The following is a 24,391-nucleotide window of genomic DNA, read 5'->3' on the forward strand; positions in this document are numbered from 1 at the left end:
TGTGGAGGAGACAGGAGAATACAAAAGTATTGTCCGCGGTTTAAAAAACAAAACACAGGAAGGGGAACATCACACTCCGGGGACTGCTGTGGGATGAGGGGAGCGGGGAGGGATAGCATTAGGAGATATACCTAATGCTAAATGACGAGTTAATGGGTGCAGCACACCAACATGGCACATGTATACATACGTAATAAACCTGCACATTGTGCACATGTACCCTAAAGCTTAAGTATAATAATAATATTTTTTTAAAAAGGTAAAATTTAAAAAATAAGTTTAAAAAACGAGAGATTTGATTCAGTCTCACCCATCTAAAGGGTACTGAACTGATAAAAGCTGAACTTTTTACTACAATAAATATAAATCATGACTTTCTTATATATTCCCCCATTCAGGCATGAATACTAAGGAATTCAAATTCTTCATGCGTTACGCAAAGACTGACACAGAAACTCTTGAAATCTCACAAGAATGGAGCTCCACTTTAAAATTTTGATTGGTACTTTTTTTAAGTGCTAGCTCTTGATAATTTGTTTGATGTAACCAATAACACTTCTTCAATGTGAAAAATCAGTCAACTAAAATTATTTGAGCCACAAAAAATTGGTGATGAGATTTATATAGTTATGGTTGTCCTGGTTATAATGTAAAACAATCAATTAAAAAGACTGTAAGAGTGCCTGTCCTCATTTACACCAGGGGATAATAATAATATGATACGCTCTTATTGAGGGTATTAACTAACTAATGTCAATGAGGATTGTGGGTGTCTTTTTTTTCTTGAGAAGACAATTACAAACTTTAAAGCTGTGTTTGACTCACTTATATTTTAATACAAAGAGATTAACAAAATCAAAAATCTTTTGTAAATAAATTATATTATTTTGTGTTTAAAATAAAATAAAAAAATAAAAAACAAAACAAAAAACCATGTAAATATGTAAAATATATAAAATCCCCAAACTGAATAACCTAACAATAATTTCTGCAGATTACTTGATCAGCCACCATCTCTTTGGGAGGAGGTTAAAACGAGTTTGCTTTCCCTAAGCACAATGTCTCTCACGCTCTGGGAGGGGAAAAAACAGTGTGTTCCATCCTGAGCAGCTAGAAATAAAGGGTACTGGCCACTGGCAAATCCACACACAGATAATCAAGACATCTGACAAAATATAGTCATAATTTGTGTGTTTTTCATTAAGAAATATAATGGGATAAGTGGCCGGGTGCAGTGGCTCATGACTGTAATCCCAGCACTTTGGGAGGCGGAGGCAGGTGGATCACCTGAGGTCATGAGCTTGAGACCAGCCTGGCCAACATGGTGAAACCCCATCTCTACTAAAAATATAAAAATTAGCTAGGCATGGTGGCACATGACTGCATGACTGTAATCCCAGCTACTCAGGAGGCTGAGGCAGGAGAATCCCTTGAATCTGAGAGGCGGAGGCTGCAGTGAGCCGAGATCGCGCCACTGCACTCCAACCTGGGTGATAGAGTGAGACTCCTCAAAAAAAAAAAAAAAAAAAAAGAATGGGATAAGTATACAGTGCGGGCAGTGTGCCTGTCTTCTAGGTTGTGAAGAGTGAGTGAGATCATACAAATAATATAGCTATACAGTGCCTGACACATAAAAGCTCTCAATATAAGCTAATTATCAGTATTGTTATTCCTATACCTCACCATAACTATAGACACTGGAGAGACGATCTAGAAAAGCCTGTTGTATCAAGGCTTCACTGAGGTTGGGGAATCATGATTTAGAAAAGGAAAAAGGGAACAGCATATTGGAAAGGATGGCATGAATGTTGCCATGGAAACAGAAATAGTAAGGCATTTGTGGAGCCTCAAGGGCGAGTCCATCTGGCTGAGGCAAGGAGCCAGATCTGGGAGGGAAGAGTGTGGCCAGGCGAGGCCTGGTTGAGTGGCCATCATCTTCAGCCCAGGACCAGGATGCTGAATCCACATGGGGCAAAGAAGAACCAACGAGGGCTTTCATGCAAAAGAGCATGTAAGATTTTTGAATGTTTAAGGATAGCAGATGAGAAAACAAAAACTGACAGAGGAAAGAATTGCACTGGGTAGTTCTGAGGGCCATGAAGATGTATGCAAAATACTAAAAATGCCTGGTGCTGTGGCTCACACCTGTAAATCTCAGTGCTTTGGGAGGCTGAGGCCAGAAGATCACTTGAGACTAGGAGTTTGAGGCCAGCCTAGGCAACATGATGAGACTCTGTCTCTAGAAAACATTTAAAAATTAGCTGGGTGTAGTGGCACACACCTCACATCTATAGACCAAGCTACTTGGGAGGCTGAGGCAGGAGGATCACTTGAGCCCTGAAGATCGAGGCTGCAGTGAGCTATGACTGTGCCACTGCACTCCAGCTTGGGCAACAGAGCAAGATCCTGACTCACAAAAAAAAAAAAAAAAAAAAAAAAAAAAAAAAAAAAAAAAAAACAATGACTAAAAGATATTCTTTAATACCTCACAAGCTTGCTGATAAAAAAAGGACATGTACACATTTAATATTTATGTAAGTCTGGATGGAAATGTGTGTATACGCACACTTGCTAAAAGTAAAAAGAATGACACAGACAGCAAGGGCTATGCTTTATCAGGGAAAGATGTTCCTGTAGATTGAGAAAGCCTGGGAAGCTCAGGAGAGAAGGTGGAACTCAAGCTGAGCTGTGAAGGACAGACGCGACCTCCAAACGCAAAGCCCGAAGGTGGGGATCCAGGCCGGAGAGCTAGGTAAAGCAAAGGCCCATTTGAGGAACAATAAATGTTATCACAGGGAGCTAAAGAAGACAGCTCATTTGGGGACCTATGGAAGAGTGAATTAAAGAGGTACTTGGGGGGGAAAAATCCTTGAACGTAGTCATTTGGCTAAAGCAGAAAGTTCATTCTGACACATACAAAAAGTAAGATTAGAAAGCTATTTGGAGCCTTATTGAAGAAGGCTTTGAATGCTACAATCAAGTACTCTGCTCTGTGAGCACCTGGCAGTCAACGTGTTTTTTCAGTGAGTGATATGTTCAAAGAAGTATCAGCACATATTGGGGCACCGTTTGTAATAGTAAAGGCTGAGAACAACATAAATGGCCATCATTTAAAAACTAGTTGAATAAACACTAGTACCTCCATACACTGGAATACATTACACCCAAACAATGAAGAACCAAACAAACAGTGAAGTGATAGAGAAGGATCTCCCAGATCTGCTAAGTAAAAAAAGCAAAGTAGAGAACAGTTTTTTATCCTATGCTCCTATTTATATATAAAAGAGAGAAAAATGAAATTCTAATTTGTAAATTCATAAAATCTCTCTGGAAGGATGTATAAGAAACTAATAACAGTGGTTGCCAATGGAGTCAGTTGGCTGACTAGAGGATAAAGGTAAAATAATAAATTTTCACTGTATATCATTTTGTACTTTTAAATGTTTGTAGCAAGTGAATTTATTACCTTAGAAGGACAAATAAATAAAAGGTAAACCTTGTTAAAGTTTTACACAGACTAATTTGATGGTGGTACTTAGTATTAATTATTATTTTTTTAATTTTTTGAGACAGGATCTCACTCTGTTACCCAGGCTGGAGTACAGTGGCGTGATCACGGCTCACTGCAGCCTCAACTTCCCAGGCTCCAGCAATCCTCCCACCTCAGCCTCCCAAGTAGCTGGGACCACAGGTGTGTGCCACCACGCCTGGCTAATTTTTGTATTTTTAGTAGAGATGGGGTTTCACCATGTTTCCCAGGCTGGTTTCTAACTCCTGGGCTCAAGCAATCCGCCTGCCTCAGCCTCCCAAAGCGCTAGGATTACAGGTGTGAGCCACCATGCCTGGCCAGTACTTAGTATTTGATGGGGAAAAGCATTTAGGTGGCTACTGAAAAAGTCCAGAGACATCATAATAAGTGCTTAGTCAATGGGGGTGCCCCAGGAATGGAAATCAAGGGACAGATGAGTGGCATTGTAGAGGAAGGTTGAAAGTGGCTTTTCCTGCAGGTGTTTCAAATAGTTACTATTGCACACACACAGAAATGGCTCATGAACAAGGAAGTTGAAAAATGTTGGATAATCACAAAGCCAGGAACACGGTATGCAGAATTTTTCAAACTTGATTTATGGAGCATCTCTCCAGAATAGCAAACCATACACTTGCAAATATGGCTCTCACTTGATAGAATATCCTTCTCTCTTCCCCTCGGAGTAATGAGGAAATGTCCTCTCCGTCCTCTCTGTGCAGCATCCTCTGTGCAATGTATAAGAAACCTGTCCTGTGTGAAGCTGGCCTTCACTGTGTTCTGCGACACCCCCAACAGAAGTAGATTATGTCTTTATCTGTGTTGTCATTAATCCTCATACAGAGTTCCTTGATAGCACTTCATTTTCTACATTGCACATTTTTGTTCCTATGATTCTCTCACCCTACATCATGACTTCCTGGGGTGCAAAGAACATGTATTTTATTCATATTTGTATCCTGACTGTCTAGCAAATGTCATGACATACAGCAGGTACTACAAGAGCATGAATGAATAAATTAATGAATGTATAAAATATTGGACTATGAATTAGGGGTAGATATGTGTAAGATATGGCTCTGCTCCCAGCTAGCCATTTCACTTCTCTCTAATGTGACACTAAGAGAGTTGACTAAGTGATTGCTAGTCTCTTCCAGCGCTGTGTTCATCATTTGCTTTTGCCTAAAGGGCTCTCATAGTCAGTCTTGTCCTTGTGCTGCTAGAAGGAGAGACGCCCTCATGCTCCCCTAGCATACAAGATATGCTACCCTTGACTCTGTTTTTGATGCACCAGGCACAGAAATGGAAGTGGCAGGGAAGGGAGCAGTGGTGAGTACTCAGTGAGCAGAAGGCTCTATAGAAAAGCAAATGGCCGCTACTGGCTTAGTGCCAATATGCTATGTCTTCCTTATGAATTGCTCACTGGAATAATAACCCTCTTACACGTCTCCTCCATCTTCATTTCAGATTATGCATACCTTATAATGCATGCATTTCAGATTATGCATACCTTATAATGCATGCATTTCAGATTATGCTTGCAGATTGTGCCTGCAAATTATAAAACTCTATTAAAATCATTCCTGAGCCAGATGATGGTGTGCACCTGTAATCCCAGCTACTCAAGAGGCAGAGCCAGGAGGGTTGCTTGAGGCCAGGAGTTCGAGGCCACAGTGAGCTATGATTGCACCACTGCACTCCAGCCTGGGTGACGAGAGTCCCATCTCTTAAAAAGAGAAAGAAAAATCATTCGTGTAACTTCCGAATTCTTGTTAGCTATTGCTTATGCTTTGTAGAAGCTAAAGGGCTACAAATCCTGTTCTCCTGAAGAAGACAGAGTTTATTCACAGTTTGTCATGTAACCTTAAAGGAGGCATCAACTTTAATGGAGCAAAAGTACTGTTTGTGCATTTAACTCAATCCAAATAAATAACAAATAAGACCTTGAAAGGTATCTAGAGCAGAGAATGCTTAATTTGTATTAAATCCACTAAAGAGGGGTGGGAAGGAAACGGAATAAATTTAAGACATAACTGCTCTATTTCACAACAGCTCATGGAAATTTTCATCTCAAGTACCTATGAATAAGAAGATAAAATCAACATAAACTCCAGTTCCTTACCAGGGGCACATTTCTGAAGATGCATTACCCCACTACAACTCCTACTTGTCTGAGGTCTTAAGGGGCCTTTTGGTCAGCATAGCCCTGGCTATACCAGAAACATTCAAAAAAACTTTTTTCCTGATTTTCCAGTATTGGTTGATAACCAACTAAGGGAAGCAAGACAAAGAAAGTCTAGTCCAGGGCTCATTTGAAGGCAATGACTAACTTTCAATAGCTCTCTGGGACACCTCAGGGATGACTAAATGGAGTATTTCCACCACTAGAAAGTTTTTGTGCCTAAAATTTAGGTAACTGCAGCCAGGGGAAGAAGTGGGAAAAGCAGGCATGGGGTGGCCAAGTCAAATCAGATTTGGGGTGGGAGAAGCAGAAATAGGAACCAGGATTTCAGCTTCCTGAAAGAAGAGAAAGGAGCAGGCTTGGAGTTCTTGCCCAGGGAAAGAACCTGGCCCTGGCTGGTGACTTTCTGGGCCTTCCATTCTGAACCATCTTTCTGTCCTAGTGGAACTTGGCAAGTTTTCCATTAAAGTTGGGGAAAAGAAGAATAATCCCTATACTCCTCAGCTCCATCTTCTTAACTCACTTCAATGTGTCAAAAAAGCAAAACAAGGAACTATCAGATGGGCTGTCTGGGCCTTCTAGGCCTTGCTGAGGAGAAACACCCCCTTTACCCTTTCTGCACACTGCTAAAACAAGCTGAGCAGACCTGGGGAGAGTAATCCAACACAAGTGTCATAGAGCTGTGACACAGAGTCTTTAAAGATAGATAGGAAACAAAGTACTTTTGTGTTTACATGTTATGCCTACATAAAAGCTCAAGCTTTAAAAGAAAAAAATCTCAATAATCTTAAAAAAAAACCTAGAAAATCATCTTTTTGCAGAACATATGAAATCTGTGGACAGACTGTGAGAGAAAAGTACCAGATGACAAGTCAAAGAATATGGGGCTTATCCTTGCCCTGACACTAGCTGTGTGTGTTCCCCAAACAAGTTGTCACATGTCTCATTTCTCTTCTGTAAAGAAAATATCTTCTGGCCAGGAGCGTTGGCTCATGCCTGTAATCACAGCACTTTGGGAGACAGAGGCAGGCAGATCACTGGAGCCCAAGAGTTTGAGACCAGCCTGGGAAACATGGCAAAACCCCATCTCCACAAAAAAATACAAAAATTAGCCAGGTGTAGCAGCACATGCCTATACACCCAGCTACTCAGGAGGTCGAGATGGGAGGAGTGCTTGAACCTGGGAGGTGGAGGTTGCACTGAGCCAAAATGGCACCACTGCACCCCAGGCTAGGTGACAAAGTCAGACCTTCTCTCAAAAAAAAAAAAAAAAAAAAAAAAAAAAAAGAAAGAAAAGAAAGAAAGAAAGAAAGAAAGAAAATACCTTCTATCTCTCCAATCCAAATAATATCTAACTTATCTGTCTCATTGGGTTCTATGTAAAGGCCCAATGGAGTAAGTTAACGAAACTACTTGCAGTACTTTAATGCCATTTATAGGAGGAGGTATTAATAAACCAAAGCAAACAACTCCAACTCAATTCCTGCAATGCCAGGTCTAGAGACCTTTTACGCCTATGTTATTCATGACAGGGGCTAAGAACACATCCTTCTCTTGAATATGAACACCTATGAATTAAAACAACCTGTACCAAAAATCAGGTTAAATTATACCAAAGCTGGAAAGTAATCCTAAAAGGAATTCTAGCCTCTCTTCTTTCCCTATTATTTTCATATTTAAATAAGTATATCTTGGTGGAAGAACTCTGCTGTAAGTAGATATCTGTCTCTAAACTGGCTGGAATGCTGATGAATGACATTTTATACATAAAGCATTTAATAGAGCTTTTTTTTTTTCTGTCACTCTATCACCCAGGCCGGAGTGCAGTGACGTGATCTCAGCTCACTGCAACCTAAACCTCCCCAGGCTCAGGCAATTCTCCTACCTCAGCCTCCCAAGTAGCTGGGACTACAGGCATGCACCACCATGACCAGCTAATTTTTGTAATTTTTGTAGAAACTGGGTCTCACTATGCTGACCAGGCTGGTCTTGAACTCCTGGGCTTAGGTGATCCACCTGCCTCAGCCTCCCAAAGTGCTGGGATTACAGGCATGAGCCAACTGTGCCCAGCCTAACGGAGCTTCTTAACACAAACTTCACTTTATACTGTGTTGCTATTATAATTAACTTCTTCTTTTTAACCAGCTGTTTCTTTCAGCAACACCTAATTGGGCCATATTATTCAAGAGCATGTATTACTTTTTTTAAACTGTATTGTTAAAGTTGGAGGTATAATGAAGTTTTCTACAGTAAATCACACTTTACAGACTGATATGGTTTGGCTGTGTCCCCACCCAAATCTCATCTCGAATTGTAGCTCCCATGATTCCCACATGTTGTGGGAGGGACCTGGTGGGAGATAAATGAATTACGGGAGTGGTTCCCCCATACTGTTCTCGTGGTAGTGAATAAGTCTCACAAGGTCTGATGATTTTATAAGGGGTTTCCCCTTCCACTTGGCTCTCATTCTATCTTGTCTGCTGCCATGTAAGACGTGGCTTTCACCTTCTGCCATGATTGTGAGGCCTCCCCAGCCACATAGAACTGTGAGTCCATTAAACCTCTTTTTCTTTAAAAATTACCCAATCTCAGGTATGTCTTTATCAGCAGTGTGAAAATGAACTAATATACACACATATTTCAGTAATAGTTTCAAAGCTATATTCTAAAAAGGCCCAAAGAGGGTGATGGGTTACAATGCCAAAAAGATCAACTTCCACAGAAAGAGTCATTTATTTAGAATAAATGAAAAGAAAGATAATTCAGCAAGGCTTGCCCCACTCCTTCCTCTGTGTGCAGAGGTAGTCCTTCTTGCTCTTTAAGGGTATTCAAAATCATAGGCCTATGACCAGAGTCACTACAAATGAGGAAAATAGCTGGTGCCCACAGTCATATAATGGCATTGTGCATCGCCTCTTAGACAAAATGGTAATAAGAGATTCAAAACAGTGGGCAAGGGGTGAGGGTGGTTAAAGAGGTATCAGGAAGGAGAAAGCAAGGGCATATTTTATCCAGTCTACACATAATTCCTTAGAAGGTATACTATTGCTAATTGACATCCAAGAAAGCTGAATTCTCCAGTCTTGAGTCCTTTCAATAACCTCAGGGATTCTACAATTGGGAAGTCAACTCCTGCTAAATAAATCATTCATCCAGCTTGTCAATTCAAGATCTTCAGAGAAAACCTTCATAAAGCAGTACATGAATTGCTTATTTGCTCCTCCCCACAAATTACCTCTTTCTTTCCCCAATTTGAGATGGAATGATTATAGCTTAGATGAAAGTTAGATCATTTCTGAATAAATAAAATAAAGGAACAAGATTGTTTCTACCAAATGAAAAGAAGTGTATGGGATGGCAACGTTGAACCAGGAAGAGTACAGAGTCCCAGGGTTTTTAAATCAACAGCTGGTTATAAAGTAAGCCAGAGACTTTCAGAGATGTCCAGAGGCAGCACTATTCAAAAGGGGTAGGGCCAATGTTTCCGGTTCACAAATTGTGAGACCACTTTATAGGATCATATTTTCCAAGGATGTTTTTAAAAAACATTTACTGAGTGTGTACTTTGTACCATTAACAAGTTGATAATTTGTAAAATGCTGAAAAGAACCCAGCAAAAATTCTTTGTTAAACTAAAAGAATCCTAAACCTTTGAAAAATAAAAATTTTAATTCCATGCACAATTCAAGCTAAAACCAAATTCACCTTATTTACTTTGATAAAGGAGGCAAAACTTTAACAAAAGGAAGTACTGTTTTTTGTTTGTAAAAACAAAAAAAGAGATAAATGTTTTTATGGGTTTAAGAGCACTCTGGAATCCGAGTAGATTCTCCAAATACAAGTAAGAATTCAATTTAAGTGTGAGGTATTTGTAACAAATTACCAGATGTCCTCGCCAATTTACGAACTGGTATAATCATCAAAATTTACACATGGACATCACTGCTATTTTCAAAACTATAACCATTTGCTTCAAATGGATATGAATGAGTGCCAGAAAGACAAGACTCCATGTTTAAGTTCTAAAGGAGATTGGGTCCCTCAGTGCCTACAGATAAAAGATCATGGGTCTAGGTATCACGGAACTGCTTGAATGAGCAGTAGTTTTCAACGTTCATTTATGTTGTACCATGTGTCAAAATTTCCTTCCTTTTTAAGATTGAACAACATTCCATTATATGTATATACCACATGTTGTTTAGCCAATGATCTGTTGATAAACATGTGGGTTGCTTCCACCTTTTGGCTACTAAGAATAATGCTACTACGAACATAGGTATATAAATACCTCTTCAAGATCCCACTTTCAATTCTTTTGGGTATATATCCAGAAGTGGAATTGCTGGATCATGTGGTAATTTTATTTTTAATGTTTTGGGGAGCTGCCGTATTATTAAAATTTGCTGATTTTTAAGGGCTAATTTAGTGAAGTGTTACAAATTTTGGTTTGTGCACATAAGATTTCATGCTAGCCAGATCCCAATCTAGAAAATAATAGATGCACTGAGGCAAAGTAAGGGTTTCAAGCATCACATATGTGTGTTCTCTATTCAGTGAGATAGTGAAGGAGTAAGCATGTAGACAGGTTGCTACAGAGAATAGTCTATTAATGAAAATCCCATCCATAAAGTAACTTTTCAGCCAATGGTTAAAGAATACAACTAAATTTTTTGAACAAGAAATAATCTAACATAATCACTATGCTTCAACACAAACAGCATCACCACTAACTGATGTGCCTACCAATCTATCAAGAAACATTACTTCTGTAATGGATAAAATGAGAATAAAGTCTGTTTGAGTGCAGAAAGGAAATATCCAAATATCTGAAGCTTTCTAACCGCAGCCAGAACACAGAAAAAAGACAGTAAAAACATTTTGGGATTCCAGTGTCCAAAATGCATATACGTTATCCTGATGGATACAAAAAATAAAAGAATATAGCAACCTATTCTTTTTTAAAAAAATGGTTAATTATTAAATACTTCAAGTATATAAAAAGTATAAAAATTAGCACTCATGATCTACTACCTAGATTTAGAACTATAACATTACAGATATAGTTGAAGACTCTCATCTTCCCTTCCAAATTTTATTCCATTCCTATCCCCTAAGAGGTAACTATTCTGAATGTTGTTTATAATTCCCATGCATGTCTATCCTTTTATAACACAAGTGTGTATAAAAGCATCCTCTTGCACATGATGATATTTTATATAGATGGTATGATATTGTATACAAGTAATTGTTTTACCCCAACACTGTTGCTTTGAGATATATTGATATTGATGTCTAAAGCACTAGTTGATTTGTTTTAAGTGCTCTATAATATTCCATTAAATGATTAGAGCTGTCTGGGCATGGTGGTTCACACCTGTAATCCCAGCACTTTGGGAGGCCAAGGTGGGTGGATTGCTTGAGATCAGGAGTTCGAGACCAGCCTGGCCAACATGGTGAAACCCTGTCTCTACTAAAATACAAAAATCAGCTGGGCACGGTGGTGGGAGCCTGTCATCCCAGCTACGAGGGAGGCTGAGGCAGGAGAATTGCTTGAACCCAGGAGGTGGAGGTTGCAGTCAGCCGAGATAGCACCACTGCACTCCAGCCCGGGTGACAGAGCAAGAGCGTCTCAAAAAAAAAAAAAAAAGATTACAGCTGAAGGTACCTATTAATTCTCCATTTCCTTGGGAGGAGGAGCTATTATAAACATGTTAACATGAACATTCTTGATTATATCTCCTTATGCATGCAAGAGACTTTTTTTACAGTATACATTTAGGGTTGGAATGACTAAGTCTTGGTGATATGCTCGTTTGATATTATTAAATATTCCCAAATTGCGCTTCAGAGGTAGTATCTCTCCCACCAGCAGTGTGTAGGTTTGCCACTCTCTGCAATCTGGCCATCTGTAGTATAAGAGCTTTTAATTCTTGACTATCTGGCATGTGCAGTCATGTTTCATCGTTTTGTTTTGCTTTGTTTTATAGGTAGCATTGTTTAAAGTGAGTGGGGAGTGGCCCAGAACATAGAGAAGGAGCTGAGGAAGGGAGTGGAGGAAAGGATCACAAGAAGATAAGCTGAGAGCTGCTGTTATAAAGGAATTTCAAGTGATAAGAGATGGTTCATTAAAACAACTTCCTCACTCTACACAAAACAGGTTCATTTCTCCTAAGTCATCAGAGGTGTTTAATGCATCTGCACCACAGCTCATTGACCAGGAGTGTCCAGACTTACTCACCACTTACTGAGAGACCCCAAGTGGAAGTATGATCATTTCATAATGCATGAAATAAATCAGAAAATAATTGTTACTAGCATTTCTTATTTTAAACCAATGTAATATTGGCATAGATATTCTCTCAATAAACATTAGTAGGCACGTGAGAAATTCTCATGAGATTTATTTAAAGAAAATTGTAAAAAATAAAAGTGTTGTTACGATGTTAAAGAAAAAGAATTGACTGGGTGCAGTGGCTCACGCCTGTGATCCCAGCACTTTCGGGGGGCTGAGGTGGGCAGATTACTTGAGGTCAGGAGTTCGAGACCAGCCTAGCCAACATGGTGAAACCCCATCTCTACCAGAAATATAAAAATTAGCCAGGCATAGTGGCACGTGCCTATAATCCCAGCTCTGGAGGCAGAGGTTGCAGTGAGCCAAGATTGCTCCATTGCATTAAAAAAAAAAAAAAGAAGAAAAAAACTTCCTTCTCTCAAAGTGTAATGATCATCTTTTCTTGAAGAAAATACTAAAATTTTTCATTCTTAGTACAATAAAATAGTACTTGTGATTTAAAACAATGGATATAAATCTTACTACAATTAAATGCTATGACTAGATTCTAAATATCCTTTCAAATGATACTTGAGACATAGATTTTTAAAGTACTTTTATAACTCCCATTACTTTTCCAGGAGCTTAAATTAAAAAAAAAAAAAAAAATTTTTTTTCTACAATTTCTTCCTGAGAATTTGCCACCAAAGAGAAACTGCAGTCTTCAACAAAGACCAGCAGATTAAAATAAAACTTGTGCAGCTGTACTTTCTAGATGGCCAAAGAATCAACCTAAGTGAAACTAAACATATGACAAGAATAGCATTCTAAAACTGTCTTTGCCCTGTGAAAACAGAGAGATGCTTTGTTTGTATTTCACTTGGCTAATCCTTACATGATATATTATTTTAAATATCTCTTGTTCTGCTTCTTTCATTGCAGTTTTCCTATCTGTTGGTCAATGGCAGGAATAAGGGTTACATCTTTAACTAATTGCCCAGAAATGAATAAAACTAAAAATACATAAACACCCCAACTCTTTTCGGTAGCGTAGGACCTGAGGAACTTTCAGGACTCAGAGGAAATTGCTAGACTGCCAAATATGCTTCCTATCCCAGATATTTCTGTCCTCTGCAACCAGACACATGACCTACCAGGCTAGGAATAGTATAAATAAGAAAACAGCAAAAGTTTAAGTTAATAGAAGGGGGAAGGGAAAAGAAAAAAAGACGGATGTTACCTAGGAAAACTCAGGAGGCATAGCTGATAGGCTTTTCTAAATGAACACACTCAGCAGGAATATATGACATAATTTTAACTAGAAGTAACTAACAATAATGCTTAGCGGTCAAGGGCAACAGACTTTGGAGTCAGGCAGTCCTAATCCCAAATTTTCCTAGCTATATCACCTTAGGCAAATGACTGAATTTCTTTGAGCTTCGGTTTGTGATACTAAAAAAATGCTAATAGAAAATACATCTTACAGAGCTCTTTTAAGAATTATTATTATTATTATTCTTTGTTTTGTGATTTTTTTGAGACAAGGTCTTGCTGTGTCGCCCAGACTGGAGTGCAGTGGTGTGATCTCAGCTTACTGCAACCTCTGCCTCCTGGGTTCAAGAGATTCTCATGCCTCCCAAGTAGCTAGGATTACAGGCATGTGCTGCCACACCTGGCTAATTTTTGTATTTAGTAGAGACAATGTTTCACCATGTTGGCCAGGCTGGTCTTGAACTCCTGGCTTCAAGTGATCCAACTGCCTCAGCTCTGCAAAGTGCTGGGATTACCATACCCAGCCTCTCCTTTAAGAATCTGAAAATGTGGGCCGGGCGCGGTGGCTCACGCTTGTAATCCCAGCACTTTGGGAGGCCGAGGCGGGCGGATCACGAGGTCAGGAGATCGAGACCACGGTGAAACCCCGTCTCTACTAAAAATACAAAAAAATTAGCCGGGCGTGGTGGCGGGCGCCTGTAGTCCCAGCTACTCGGAGAGGCTGAGGCAGGAGAATGGCGTGAACCCGGGAGGCGGAGCTTGCAGTGAGCCCAGACTGCGCCACTGCACTCCAGCCTGGGTGACAGAGCGAGACTCCGTGTCAAAAAAAAAAAAAAAAAAGAATCTGAAAATGTATGCAGATAAAGCATTTGGTACCTACTGTATAGTAAGTACTCAATAAGACGCAGATAATATGTACAAGATAAATGAGCACAGTTTAGACATCATTAGCCTTTTTAAGGAACTACTTCAATCAAATGCCAATAACACTCCTAGACAAAGGCTAGCTTAAAACAATAAGCCAGTTTATTTGTCCCAGACATATGTGTGATAAGATTAGCTTTATCTCTTTCTCTCCAATGTAACTTTATTTCATTTAAAAATACTTCCCTAGGAAAGAATGGGCACAAAATTAAATCACCAGATACTAGTAGGAGCAAGGGCAAAAAAATGTAGAGAGTAAAAAATCTCCAACATAATAGTGCCTGCTTAAATAAACTTAATCTATCTAGGTGATCTAGGTGTGGCGGCTCACACCTATAATCTCAACCCTTTGGGAGGCCAAGGTGGGAGAATCGCTTGAACCCAGGAGTTCAAGACCAGCCTGGGCAACATGGCAAAACCCCATCTCTACAAAAAAGAGAAAAATTAGCTCAGTGAGGTAGCATGCATCTGTAGTCCCAGCTACTCAGGAGGCTGAGGAGGGAGGATCACTTGAATGCAGGAGGTCATGGCTGCAGTGAGCTGTGATCACAACACTGCATTCCAGCCTGGGTGACAGAGCGAGATCCTGTCTAAATAAATAAATACATAAACTTAACCCAAAGAAAAATGAAAAGCGCTAAATAAAATAATCTAATTCCTTCATCAAATGCTAATATGGGTTGCAAATAGCAGCAAATCAAAATGTCTAATTAAAAATGAGTTTCAACATTTTATGATGTACTAATTAAAGGGGTAAATCTGGAGGAAAATTAAGGAGGGGCTTAAGGATTGCTCCAGGTAAAGGATTGCTGTAGGATAAAAAAACAGGACAAGTAGGAGCAAATCTCTTAGAACTGTTTCAGAGTATTCTGCAAAGGGATATACCTGTCAATCACCAGCACAATGCCTGGCATGTAGTAGGTACGTTTGCTCAATGAAGTTCTGCAGATTTCTCAAAGAAAGCCACACATGCTTTAAATACTCAGAATGCAAAATACTACTGACTTTTTTGCATGAAATATGGGTTAGAGATACTCATACAACAATTGCTAAGTCATTAGTAATATGGTTCAGGATTCTAGAGCTCAATGTCCCAAGGTTGGCTCAGATTTGAGAACTGGAAGACAGAGCTGAGAAAAAGCCACATGAAGCTAGCTGGAAGTTTCACAAAGGAAATGGATGATGGCAAGCTCAGCATGCGATTCACTGAACTGTGAGATGCTTTTCAAAGAATCACACAGTGTAAAATCACTTGGCCTTGCAAAAAGCATTTTAGGCAAACTTCTTTGGATGGAGGAAATGCGTTTATAGCAATAAGTTCCTATTACGGGAGAGAATGACATTGAGACAGGTTGAATTTTGTAGACAAACATAGTAACTTTCTCTTCCTTTTCTCCCACCTTAGTTTAAATCATACCCTAGTGAAAGAGGATGGCAACTATTTTGGTATACTCAGAGAGAATTTCTCAGAGCACTTTCAAGTAGGAAGTGTACTTTTAGTTGGGAGACCAGTGGGCACCATGAAGCTCCCCAAAGTGACAAAGCATGAAGGCTTGACCATACTTTATGCAATCTCCCTTCTCCACGTCTGTGCTAATGACTTCCTATTAACACAGTCTCCTCCGCTACAACCATAACTGAAACTCAGAACTCAATGTGAACTTTTTTCCTACTCGTGTCATCAAATTTCTACACTGAATTCTAGATAAACCTCCCAACTTGACTAGTAATTGGTGCATACTAACCACACATATAAACGTCTTTCACAAATAAAAGCTACTTAAAATGTTTGGATGACAAACCAGTATCCCTGAAATGCTGATGCTAAAATGAAACATTCAGTAAACAAGGGAGGTACCTTCAGTGACTGCAGAGAGTCCGAGTTAGTATCACAGTAGAGGATGATGTTGTTGGCCATGCTGAAACTTTCTCTCACCCCAAGGTGGTAAAACAAGGACGGCTGCCGGAAGGCATCGCTCATCTCCACCACCGCAATATCTGCAAACAGAAAACAAAGTCCCCCAAAGGATGACACCCAAATAATGCCCAATCAGCACATTTTGGTTTGAATTATCTTACTTAGTATTCAAAAGAGGAAATAAGGAAATGACAGGGATTTTCTCTCTTCATTTATTACTGAATTTTGAATTTGCAGCTCTACCTGGAAGTGGTTTTATAAAATGTAACAAACCTCCTTTTTCTGTTTTTAAGAGACAAGGTCTTGCTCTGTCACTCAGACTGGAGTGCAGTGGCATGATCATGGCTGACTGCAGCCTTGAACTCCTAGGCTCAAATGATCCTCCTACCTCAGTCCCCCTAGTAACTGGGACTACAGGCATGTGGCATCACACCCAGCTAATTAAAAAAATTTTTTTAGAGACAGGGTCTTCCTATGTTTCCCAGGTTGAACTCAAACTCCTGGCCTCAAATAATCCTCCTGTCTCGGCTTTCCAAAATGCTGGGATTACAGGTGTGAGCCACCATGCCTGGCCCAAACCTGCATTTTTTTAAAGAAGAAGGAGATCACGTGATTACTGGAAACCGAGGAGAATTTGCAATGGTGGGAAGTAGGGGCTAATGCTCTCTCATAAATTTCAACACTAAAACACATTAACTAAGGTTCCAAATAAGGAAATTTAAAAAAAAAAAAAGCAGATTCATTAAAAAATAGCAGTAACACATACAAAATGAGATTTTAAAAAAATAAATAGGTAAGCTTATTAGTTAATCCAGGACTGGGTTTTAGAGTTAAATAGTTGATATCTAGTAAGTCCCTGGTAAGTATAATCAAAAACAAAAGAGAGAAAAAAGGTATAGAAAAGATAATGAAGGGTAATATAACCACAGACGCAAATCCATCCAAGGCTTAAAGATGACCAGTAACAAGGTAGTAGAAATTTGATATCAAAATTTGACAATGTCACAAAAATGCAATTTAGATTAGTCTAAAACTCCTTTATGGCTATAAACAAAAATATGAAAGAAAAACTAACAAAATGTACCAAGTGTTATAAGACCTAAATAGTGAGTTTAAAATTTATTTGCGGAATGCAAGGATAGCTCAATGGAAAAAACTCATCAGCATCTCGAATATGCTCCAAGTGCATTAATTAAAATTCTCAATCCATTTCTCATTAAAAATAATTGCTGAGCTGGGCATAGTGGCACACACCTGTAATCTCAGCTACTCAGGAGGCTGAGTTGAGAGTATCACCTGAGGCCAGGAGTTTGAGGCCAGCCTAGGCAACACAGCAAGACCCCTAGCTCTAAGAAGAATAAAAATTTTAAATTAAAAAATAATAACTGCAAATTAAAAATATAAGGGCATTTCCTTAACATAGAGAATAATACACATTTCATAACAACTTCCAACTTTGTGCATTTAGGTATTCCCATGAAAATCAGAAATAAAAGCTGTCAACTATTCCCACTACTTACTATATAATGGCTTTCTGAAAATCCCAGCCACTGCAATAAGATTTCTAGAAAGTAAGAAGATATAATTCTAGAAAATAGAATAGATAATTATCTCTATTTGCAGATGTTGTGGATGTCAACCAAATACCCCAACAGACTTAGCTGAATAGCTATTAGAAGTAATAATACAATTTAGTAAGGCGTCAAGATGCAAAACTATTATGAAAACAGAGCTTCCTTTGTAATTGCAATAAACATTTAGGAAATATAAAACAGAAGCCATTCATAATTACAATGAAAATGTTAATATATAACAAATTTAAAAGAAGATAATTTCTTAAAAATATATGCAATATGTGAGAGATGAAAGGTTAATATCTTTATAAATCATCTCTTATGATCAACTTAAAATAACTCAGCAATGATAAAAACATTACATTAGACAATCAGGTTACAGACATCAACAAGCAAATTCACAGAAATTTAAAATGGTAAATAAACATATGAGAAATTACTCTCTATCTTGCTTCTAATAAATGCACATTAAACCAACTATAAAATGCCAATTGTTTTGCCTAAGAAGTGGGCAAAGTAAAGGAGTCAATGAAAATGCAGAGAAATGACACTCTTATGCTGTGGGAAGTGTAAACTTTCTTCTTTCTTTTTTTTCCTTTTTTTTTTCTTAAGGTAGACAGTTCGCAGTTTGTTGACCATACTAGAGTGTAGTGACAAAATCATAGCTCACTATATATGCACAGCCTCAAAATCGTGGGCTCAAGTGATCCTTCAGCCTCAGCCTCCTGAGTAGCTGGGACTAAGGCGTGTGCCACCATGCCTGGCTAATTTTTTAAAATTTTCTGTAAACACAGGTGTCACTATGCTGCACAGGCTGGTCTCAGACTCCTGACCTCAAGCAATCCTTCTGCTTCAGCCACCTAAAGTGCTGGGATTACAGGCATGAGCCACCACATCCCAGCCAAGTGTAAACTTTCTAGAAGGCTTAAATCCTAAAAATTATGTACACTCTGGCCCAGTAATTCCATTCCTTGGAATTTACTCTGAGAAAATTATTATAAATGTGAATAAATTTACCTGTCCATTGAAAAAAATATTTTTTATAATAAAATAATGGAAAATGTCTAAATACCTATTAGTAAGAAAATGTTTATATACATGTGTGTATGTGTATATGTAATAATGATATATACATGTATATAATAATTTCAAATAATGGGATATCATGTAACCAAAGAAAAAGAAAAAAGTAGAAGAATACTTAGCAACAGGGGATAAATTCAAACTATATTAAGTAAAAATAAAAAGTAAAATATAATATACATACTGCCATGTATAGCATATACATTAAAAATATAATGTATACATTATAATGAGTGCATTATGATGTCTACATTCTATGTGTATATCCATGCGCATAAAAAATACCTGAAAAGTTGTACACCAACTTTTGTTGGTAATAGCTGTGTTATAGGGATTATGGATTATTTTATTTTTCTATTTTATACTTTCTATATTTCCCATAATTTCTATTACGAACATTGATTACTTTCGCAATTTAGGAACCTATCAAAATGTAAAATGAACAACATTCAAGACTTGTGTGACGGAATATAAAACCAAAGTGCAGCACATAAAAATACCGCAGATCCTTGAGAAGCTGTTTGGTGCAGAGTCCACCTTGTCTAATGAGCATGAAATTAGCATTAAACTTTGGTGAATGAGAAATCAATCAGATGAAATAGAGGTAAAAGACACAGAAGTTTATGAAACAGGAAGACAGGTCAAGGGAGCTTCAGAAGTTTTTTTTCCCCCCTCAAGGCTAAAAATGACTAAAGACTCTTTAATACAAATAAAGAGTTTTCTTTTGGGGTCCTTAACATTTCTGCATCAAAAATCAACACATGACAAAAGTGAGTCATTGCATCCTACCCACACAGCCCAGCTGCCTCCTGCACCCACACAGCTTCCTCCTCCCACAGGTGCCAGCCACTCAGCAGTCAATCACATTGCTTTAAAATCAAGAAGCTGTGTAATGTGGGGCTGGAAGAAACCAAATAAAACACTTACTGATGAAAAATAAGAGACATGCAAAGAAAAATACTAGCTAAGTTAAAGTAATGAAAGAAGTGGATAAATTTTTCCAGAGAACTGACATGTGGAATTGGATGCTAAAATAAAATAAAAACACTGCAGAAAGTTTTCAGATTAAGAGAGAAACTAGATTTTTTTTTTTTGAGATAGAGTCTTACTCTGTCTCCCAGACTGGAGTGCAGGGGCATGATCTCAGCTCACTGCAACCTCCACCTCCCAGGTTCAAGTGATTCTCCTACCTCAGCCTCCCAAGTAGCTGGGGTTACAGGTGTGCACCACCACATCCAGCTAATTTTTGTATTTTTAGTAGAGACAGGGTTTCGCCATGTTGCCCAGGCTGGTCTAGAACTCCTGACCTCAGGTAATCTGCCCGCCTCAGCCTCCCAAAGTGCTGGGATAGCAAGCATGAGCCACTATGCCCAGCTTAGACATTTAAAATAAATGGTGCAAGCAAAGTAAGGTATATTTATTGCCTCTGAATGTCTAAACAGGAACAGATCCATTTCTGGATGCTATAAAGAACACTGAAAGGTGCTTATTGGTATAATTTTAAAATACAGTAATACATTATGGTAACTCAGAAAAAGGTTGGCTTTTTTCTATTCCAAATTCAAATAAGTGACTTGTTCTAAGACATTTCTGTTCTCTTCTAAATTTACTTTTTAATTGTCATAGAGCAAAATTCATTCTCTTTGTCTCTGATGTACAGTCTAATGGGTTTTGAAAAATGCGTACATACCACCATAGTCGTGATACAAAATAGATCATTCACTCCAAAAATCTCCTTCATGCTGTCCTTTTGAGGTTAGTCTTCCCCACACCCCAAATCCCAGTCCCTGGCAACCACTGATTTATTTACTGTCCCTAAAGTTTTACCTTTCCCAGAATGTCATATAAATGGAATCATACAGTATGTAGCCTGTTGGGTTTGGCTTCTTTGACTTAGCAAAATGCATGTGAGATTCATCCATGGATGTCCATTCACAGGTTTGAGGGCATTTGGGTTGTCTCTAGGTTGAGCAATTTTGAATAAAGTTGCTATTCATGTACAAGTCTTTATATAGACACATGCTTTCATTTGTCTTGACTAAAGACCTAGGAGTAGGATTACTGGGTCATAGGTAAGGGTATGTTTACCTTAATAAGAAAATGCCAAGCTCTCCCAAAGTGACTCAAACATTTTGCATTCCTGCCAGCAAGGTATGAGGAGCATCTCAGCTGTCCAACATCTTTGGCAGCACTTGGTATTGTCCGTTTTTCTTCTAAAGCCAGTCTAATAGGTATGTAGTGGTACCTCATTGGTTGTGGTTTTAATTTGTATTTACCTAATGACTAATGAGGTTGAGCATCTTTTCATGTGCTTATTTGCTATCTGTATATCTTATTTAGTTAAGTACTCAATGCTTTTGCCCATTTAAAAATTATTGTTGAGTTTGTTTTCTTATTGTTGAGGTTTGAATGTTTTTTATATTTTCTGAATATTGTTCTTCTGTCAGATACGCAATTTGCAGATACTGTCAGATTATGACTTGTCTTTTCATTCTCTTAAGTGTGTCTTTACAAGAGAAGTGTATTTAAATTTAATTAAGTCCAGTTCATCAACTTTTTCTTTAATGGATTGTGCTTCAGGTGTGGTATTGAAAAAAATCTTTGCGTAACCCAAGGTCACAAAAGTTTTCTTTTATGGTTTCTTCTAGAAGTTTTATAGGTTTATGTTAAATTTAAGTCTATGAACCATTTAGGGTTGATTTTTGTATATGGTGTGAGGCATGGGTCAAGGTTCATATTTGTTGTAAAGACTGTCCTTTCTCCATTGAATTGCCTCTGCATTTTCATCAAACGTTAACTGGCTACACTTTGGTGGGTTTTTTTCTGGATTCTCTGTTTTATTTCATTAATTTATGTGTTTATCCTTTGTCAACACAACACTGTTTGGACTGCTGGAGCTTTACGGTAGCTACTAAAATCAGGTAGGTCAACTCTATTCTGTTTTTCAACTCTATTCTGTTTTCAAATTGGTTTTGGCTGCTTTAGTTGTTCTCTTTGCTTTCCTATGTAAATTTGAGAATCAGCTGGCTGTTGATATCTATCAATTCATAGCTACAAAAAAATCCTGGGATTTTGATTGGAATTGTGTTGCATCTAAAAAATCACTTTAGAAAGAACTGACATCTTAACAATATTGAGTCTTTCAATCCATGAATATGGAATATCTCACCTGTAATCTCAACACTTTGGGAGGCCGAAGCAGGCGGCTCACTTGAGGCCAGGAGTTCCAGACCACCCTGGCCAACATGGTAAAAACCCTGTCTCTACTAAATATACAAAAATTAGCCAGGTATGGTGGCACATGCCTATAATCCCAGCTACTTGGGAGGCTGAGGCACAAGCATCACTTGAACCTTGGAGGCAGAGGCTGCAGTGAGCCAAGATCACATGACTGCACTCCAGCCTGGGTGACAGAGCAAGACTCTCCCTAAAAAAAAAAAAAAGAAAAAGAATATGGAATATCTCTCTACTTACTTAGGCTGTTGTTGTTTTTTTACTAGTATTTCATAATTTTCAACATGTAGATCCTGCACATAGTTTGTTAAATTTATACCTAAATGATTCCTCTTTTTGGTGCTATTATAGATGGTAGTGTTTTTAAAAAATTGCTTTTTTTTTTTTTTTTTTTTGAGACAGAGTCTGGCTCTGTCTCCCAGGCTGGAGTGCAGTGGTGCTATCTCGGCTCACTGCAAGCTCCGCCTCCCAGGTTCACGCCATTCTCCTGCCTCAGCCTCCCAAGTAGCTGTGATTACAGGCGCCTGCCACCATGCCCTGCTAATTTTTTTGTATTTTTAGTAGAGACAGGGTTTCACTATGTTGGCCAGGATGGTCTCGAACTCCTGACCTCGTGATCCACCCACCTTGGCCTCCCAAAGTGCTAGGATTACAGGCTTGAGCCACCGTGCCCGGCCTGTTTTTAAAAATTTCAAATCACAATTGCTCATTGCTAGCATATAAAAATACAATAATTTTTGTAGATTGATCTTGTATCCTGAAATTTAACTGAACTCAGTTATAAGTTCTAGAAGCTTTTTTCATATATATTATTTTACATGGACAGTCACATAATCTGCAACTAGAAGTGATTTTGTTTTTTCCTTTCCAATTTGTATGCCTTTTGTTTTTTGTTTGTTTTTGCCTTGTTATACTCACTAGGACTTCCAGTAACACAGCACTGTTTAAACAGTAATATTTCATTACCTAACTAAAGAAAATATTATCCGTGGCTACTTTCTGACTCTGCTGGGTACCTTCTCAAAAGTAGTAAAATAAACAGGTGAAAATTATCTTCCTTGTGAAATGATCCTAAGATATATTAAAAATACAAATGAAGATGTAATTATAATAAATTAAACAAACACTTGATACTCAAGAATTCCTGAGCCCCATTTATAGGAGGAACAGTTTATCCATTTCATTTTATAAACATATATTCAGTACTTACTATGTGTCAGACAGTATATGCTTTTCAAATATTAACTCAATCTTCCTAATACCCCTTTGTGATTGGTAGTATTATTTCAGGACACTGAAGCAGAGAATGTACCTGCCACAGATCAGCTAGAAAGTATTGCCACCGGAATTCAAACCCAAGCAATCCAGCTCTAGAGTCCAAGCTCTTTTAATTCTTCACTGACTCACACCCTAAACTTACAGGAGACAGAAATTCACAAGTTTAGAACACAAGTGAGATGTGAAAATAGATTTGGGGATGAAATAATACCAGTCTTATTGTATATTTCATGAGTAAATGCACTTAATAATTATCTAATTGAGTTGTTGTAATAATACTGTGAGTAAAACTGCCACATTTAGAAATTTAAGAAAGTTAGGGCCAGGCGCGGTGGCTCATGCCTGTAATCCCAGCACTTTGGGAGGCAGAGGCGGGCGGATCACGAGGTCAGGAGATCGAGACTATCCTGGCTAACACGGTGAAACCCCGTCTCTATTAAAAATACAAAAAAAAATTAGCTGGGCGAGGTGGCAGGTGCCTGTAGTCCCAGCTACTTGGGAGGCTGAGGCAGGAGAATGGCGTGAACCTGGGAGGTGGAGCTTGCGGTGAGCCGAGATAGCACCACTGCACTCCAGCCTGGGTGACAGAACGAGACTCCGCCTCAAAAAAAAAAAAAAAAGAAATTTAAGAAAGTTAGTCATTTAAAAGTATAGACAAAGACACAAAAATCTCCTACATTTTTACTTAAGGTGTAATTTGTTTCCTTGTTCTGATTGAGTTAATGTTAAGTGGAGGATAACATGAGGCTTACCAGGGGTTTATTAAAGCATAATACAATTTTTAGGGTAATAACATTAAACTATTAAGCTTAATTGCATTTTGGTCATCGAATGGCAGTGGCTGGTGGTCTGTGGGGTTTTTAAATTGAATTTTCCCTTCATAATAAGGTATCTGTTAGTTAAATATCTCACATGAGTTGCTGCTGCTTGTGAAGAGAAGAGTTGAGGGAAGATGTTAATTGGTATTTGCTGAAATTTGACCTAAAAGTCATGTCCTGTTAGAGTCTCCTAAAGACTCCAAGTCAGTTTTCTAAAGTTTGGCAAGTAGATAACATCGGGAAACTGCAAAAGTCCTGTTATACAGCTAGGATTGTTGAAATTTTCAAGAAGGACATAAGAATCATCTATC

General features: G+C 38.4%; 1 protein-coding gene across 2 annotated transcripts in view; it reads right to left on the reverse strand.

The window, feature by feature from the left end:
• Nucleotides 1–24,391, reverse strand: part of MAP3K5 (mitogen-activated protein kinase kinase kinase 5) — a 239,267-nt gene that overhangs the window by 149,604 nt on the left and 65,272 nt on the right. For both annotated transcript variants that reach the window (XM_030809751.1, XM_030809750.1), the window contains exon 2: nt 16,034–16,173. In XM_030809751.1, the coding sequence (XP_030665611.1) occupies nt 16,034–16,156 (123 nt within the window). In that variant the 5' untranslated portion in view covers nt 16,157–16,173. The remainder of the gene's footprint in view (nt 1–16,033; nt 16,174–24,391) is intronic.

This window comes from Nomascus leucogenys, chromosome 3 (genome assembly GCF_006542625.1).
Source record: "Nomascus leucogenys isolate Asia chromosome 3, Asia_NLE_v1, whole genome shotgun sequence".
In the NCBI taxonomy this organism is placed as follows: domain Eukaryota; kingdom Metazoa; phylum Chordata; class Mammalia; order Primates; family Hylobatidae; genus Nomascus; species Nomascus leucogenys.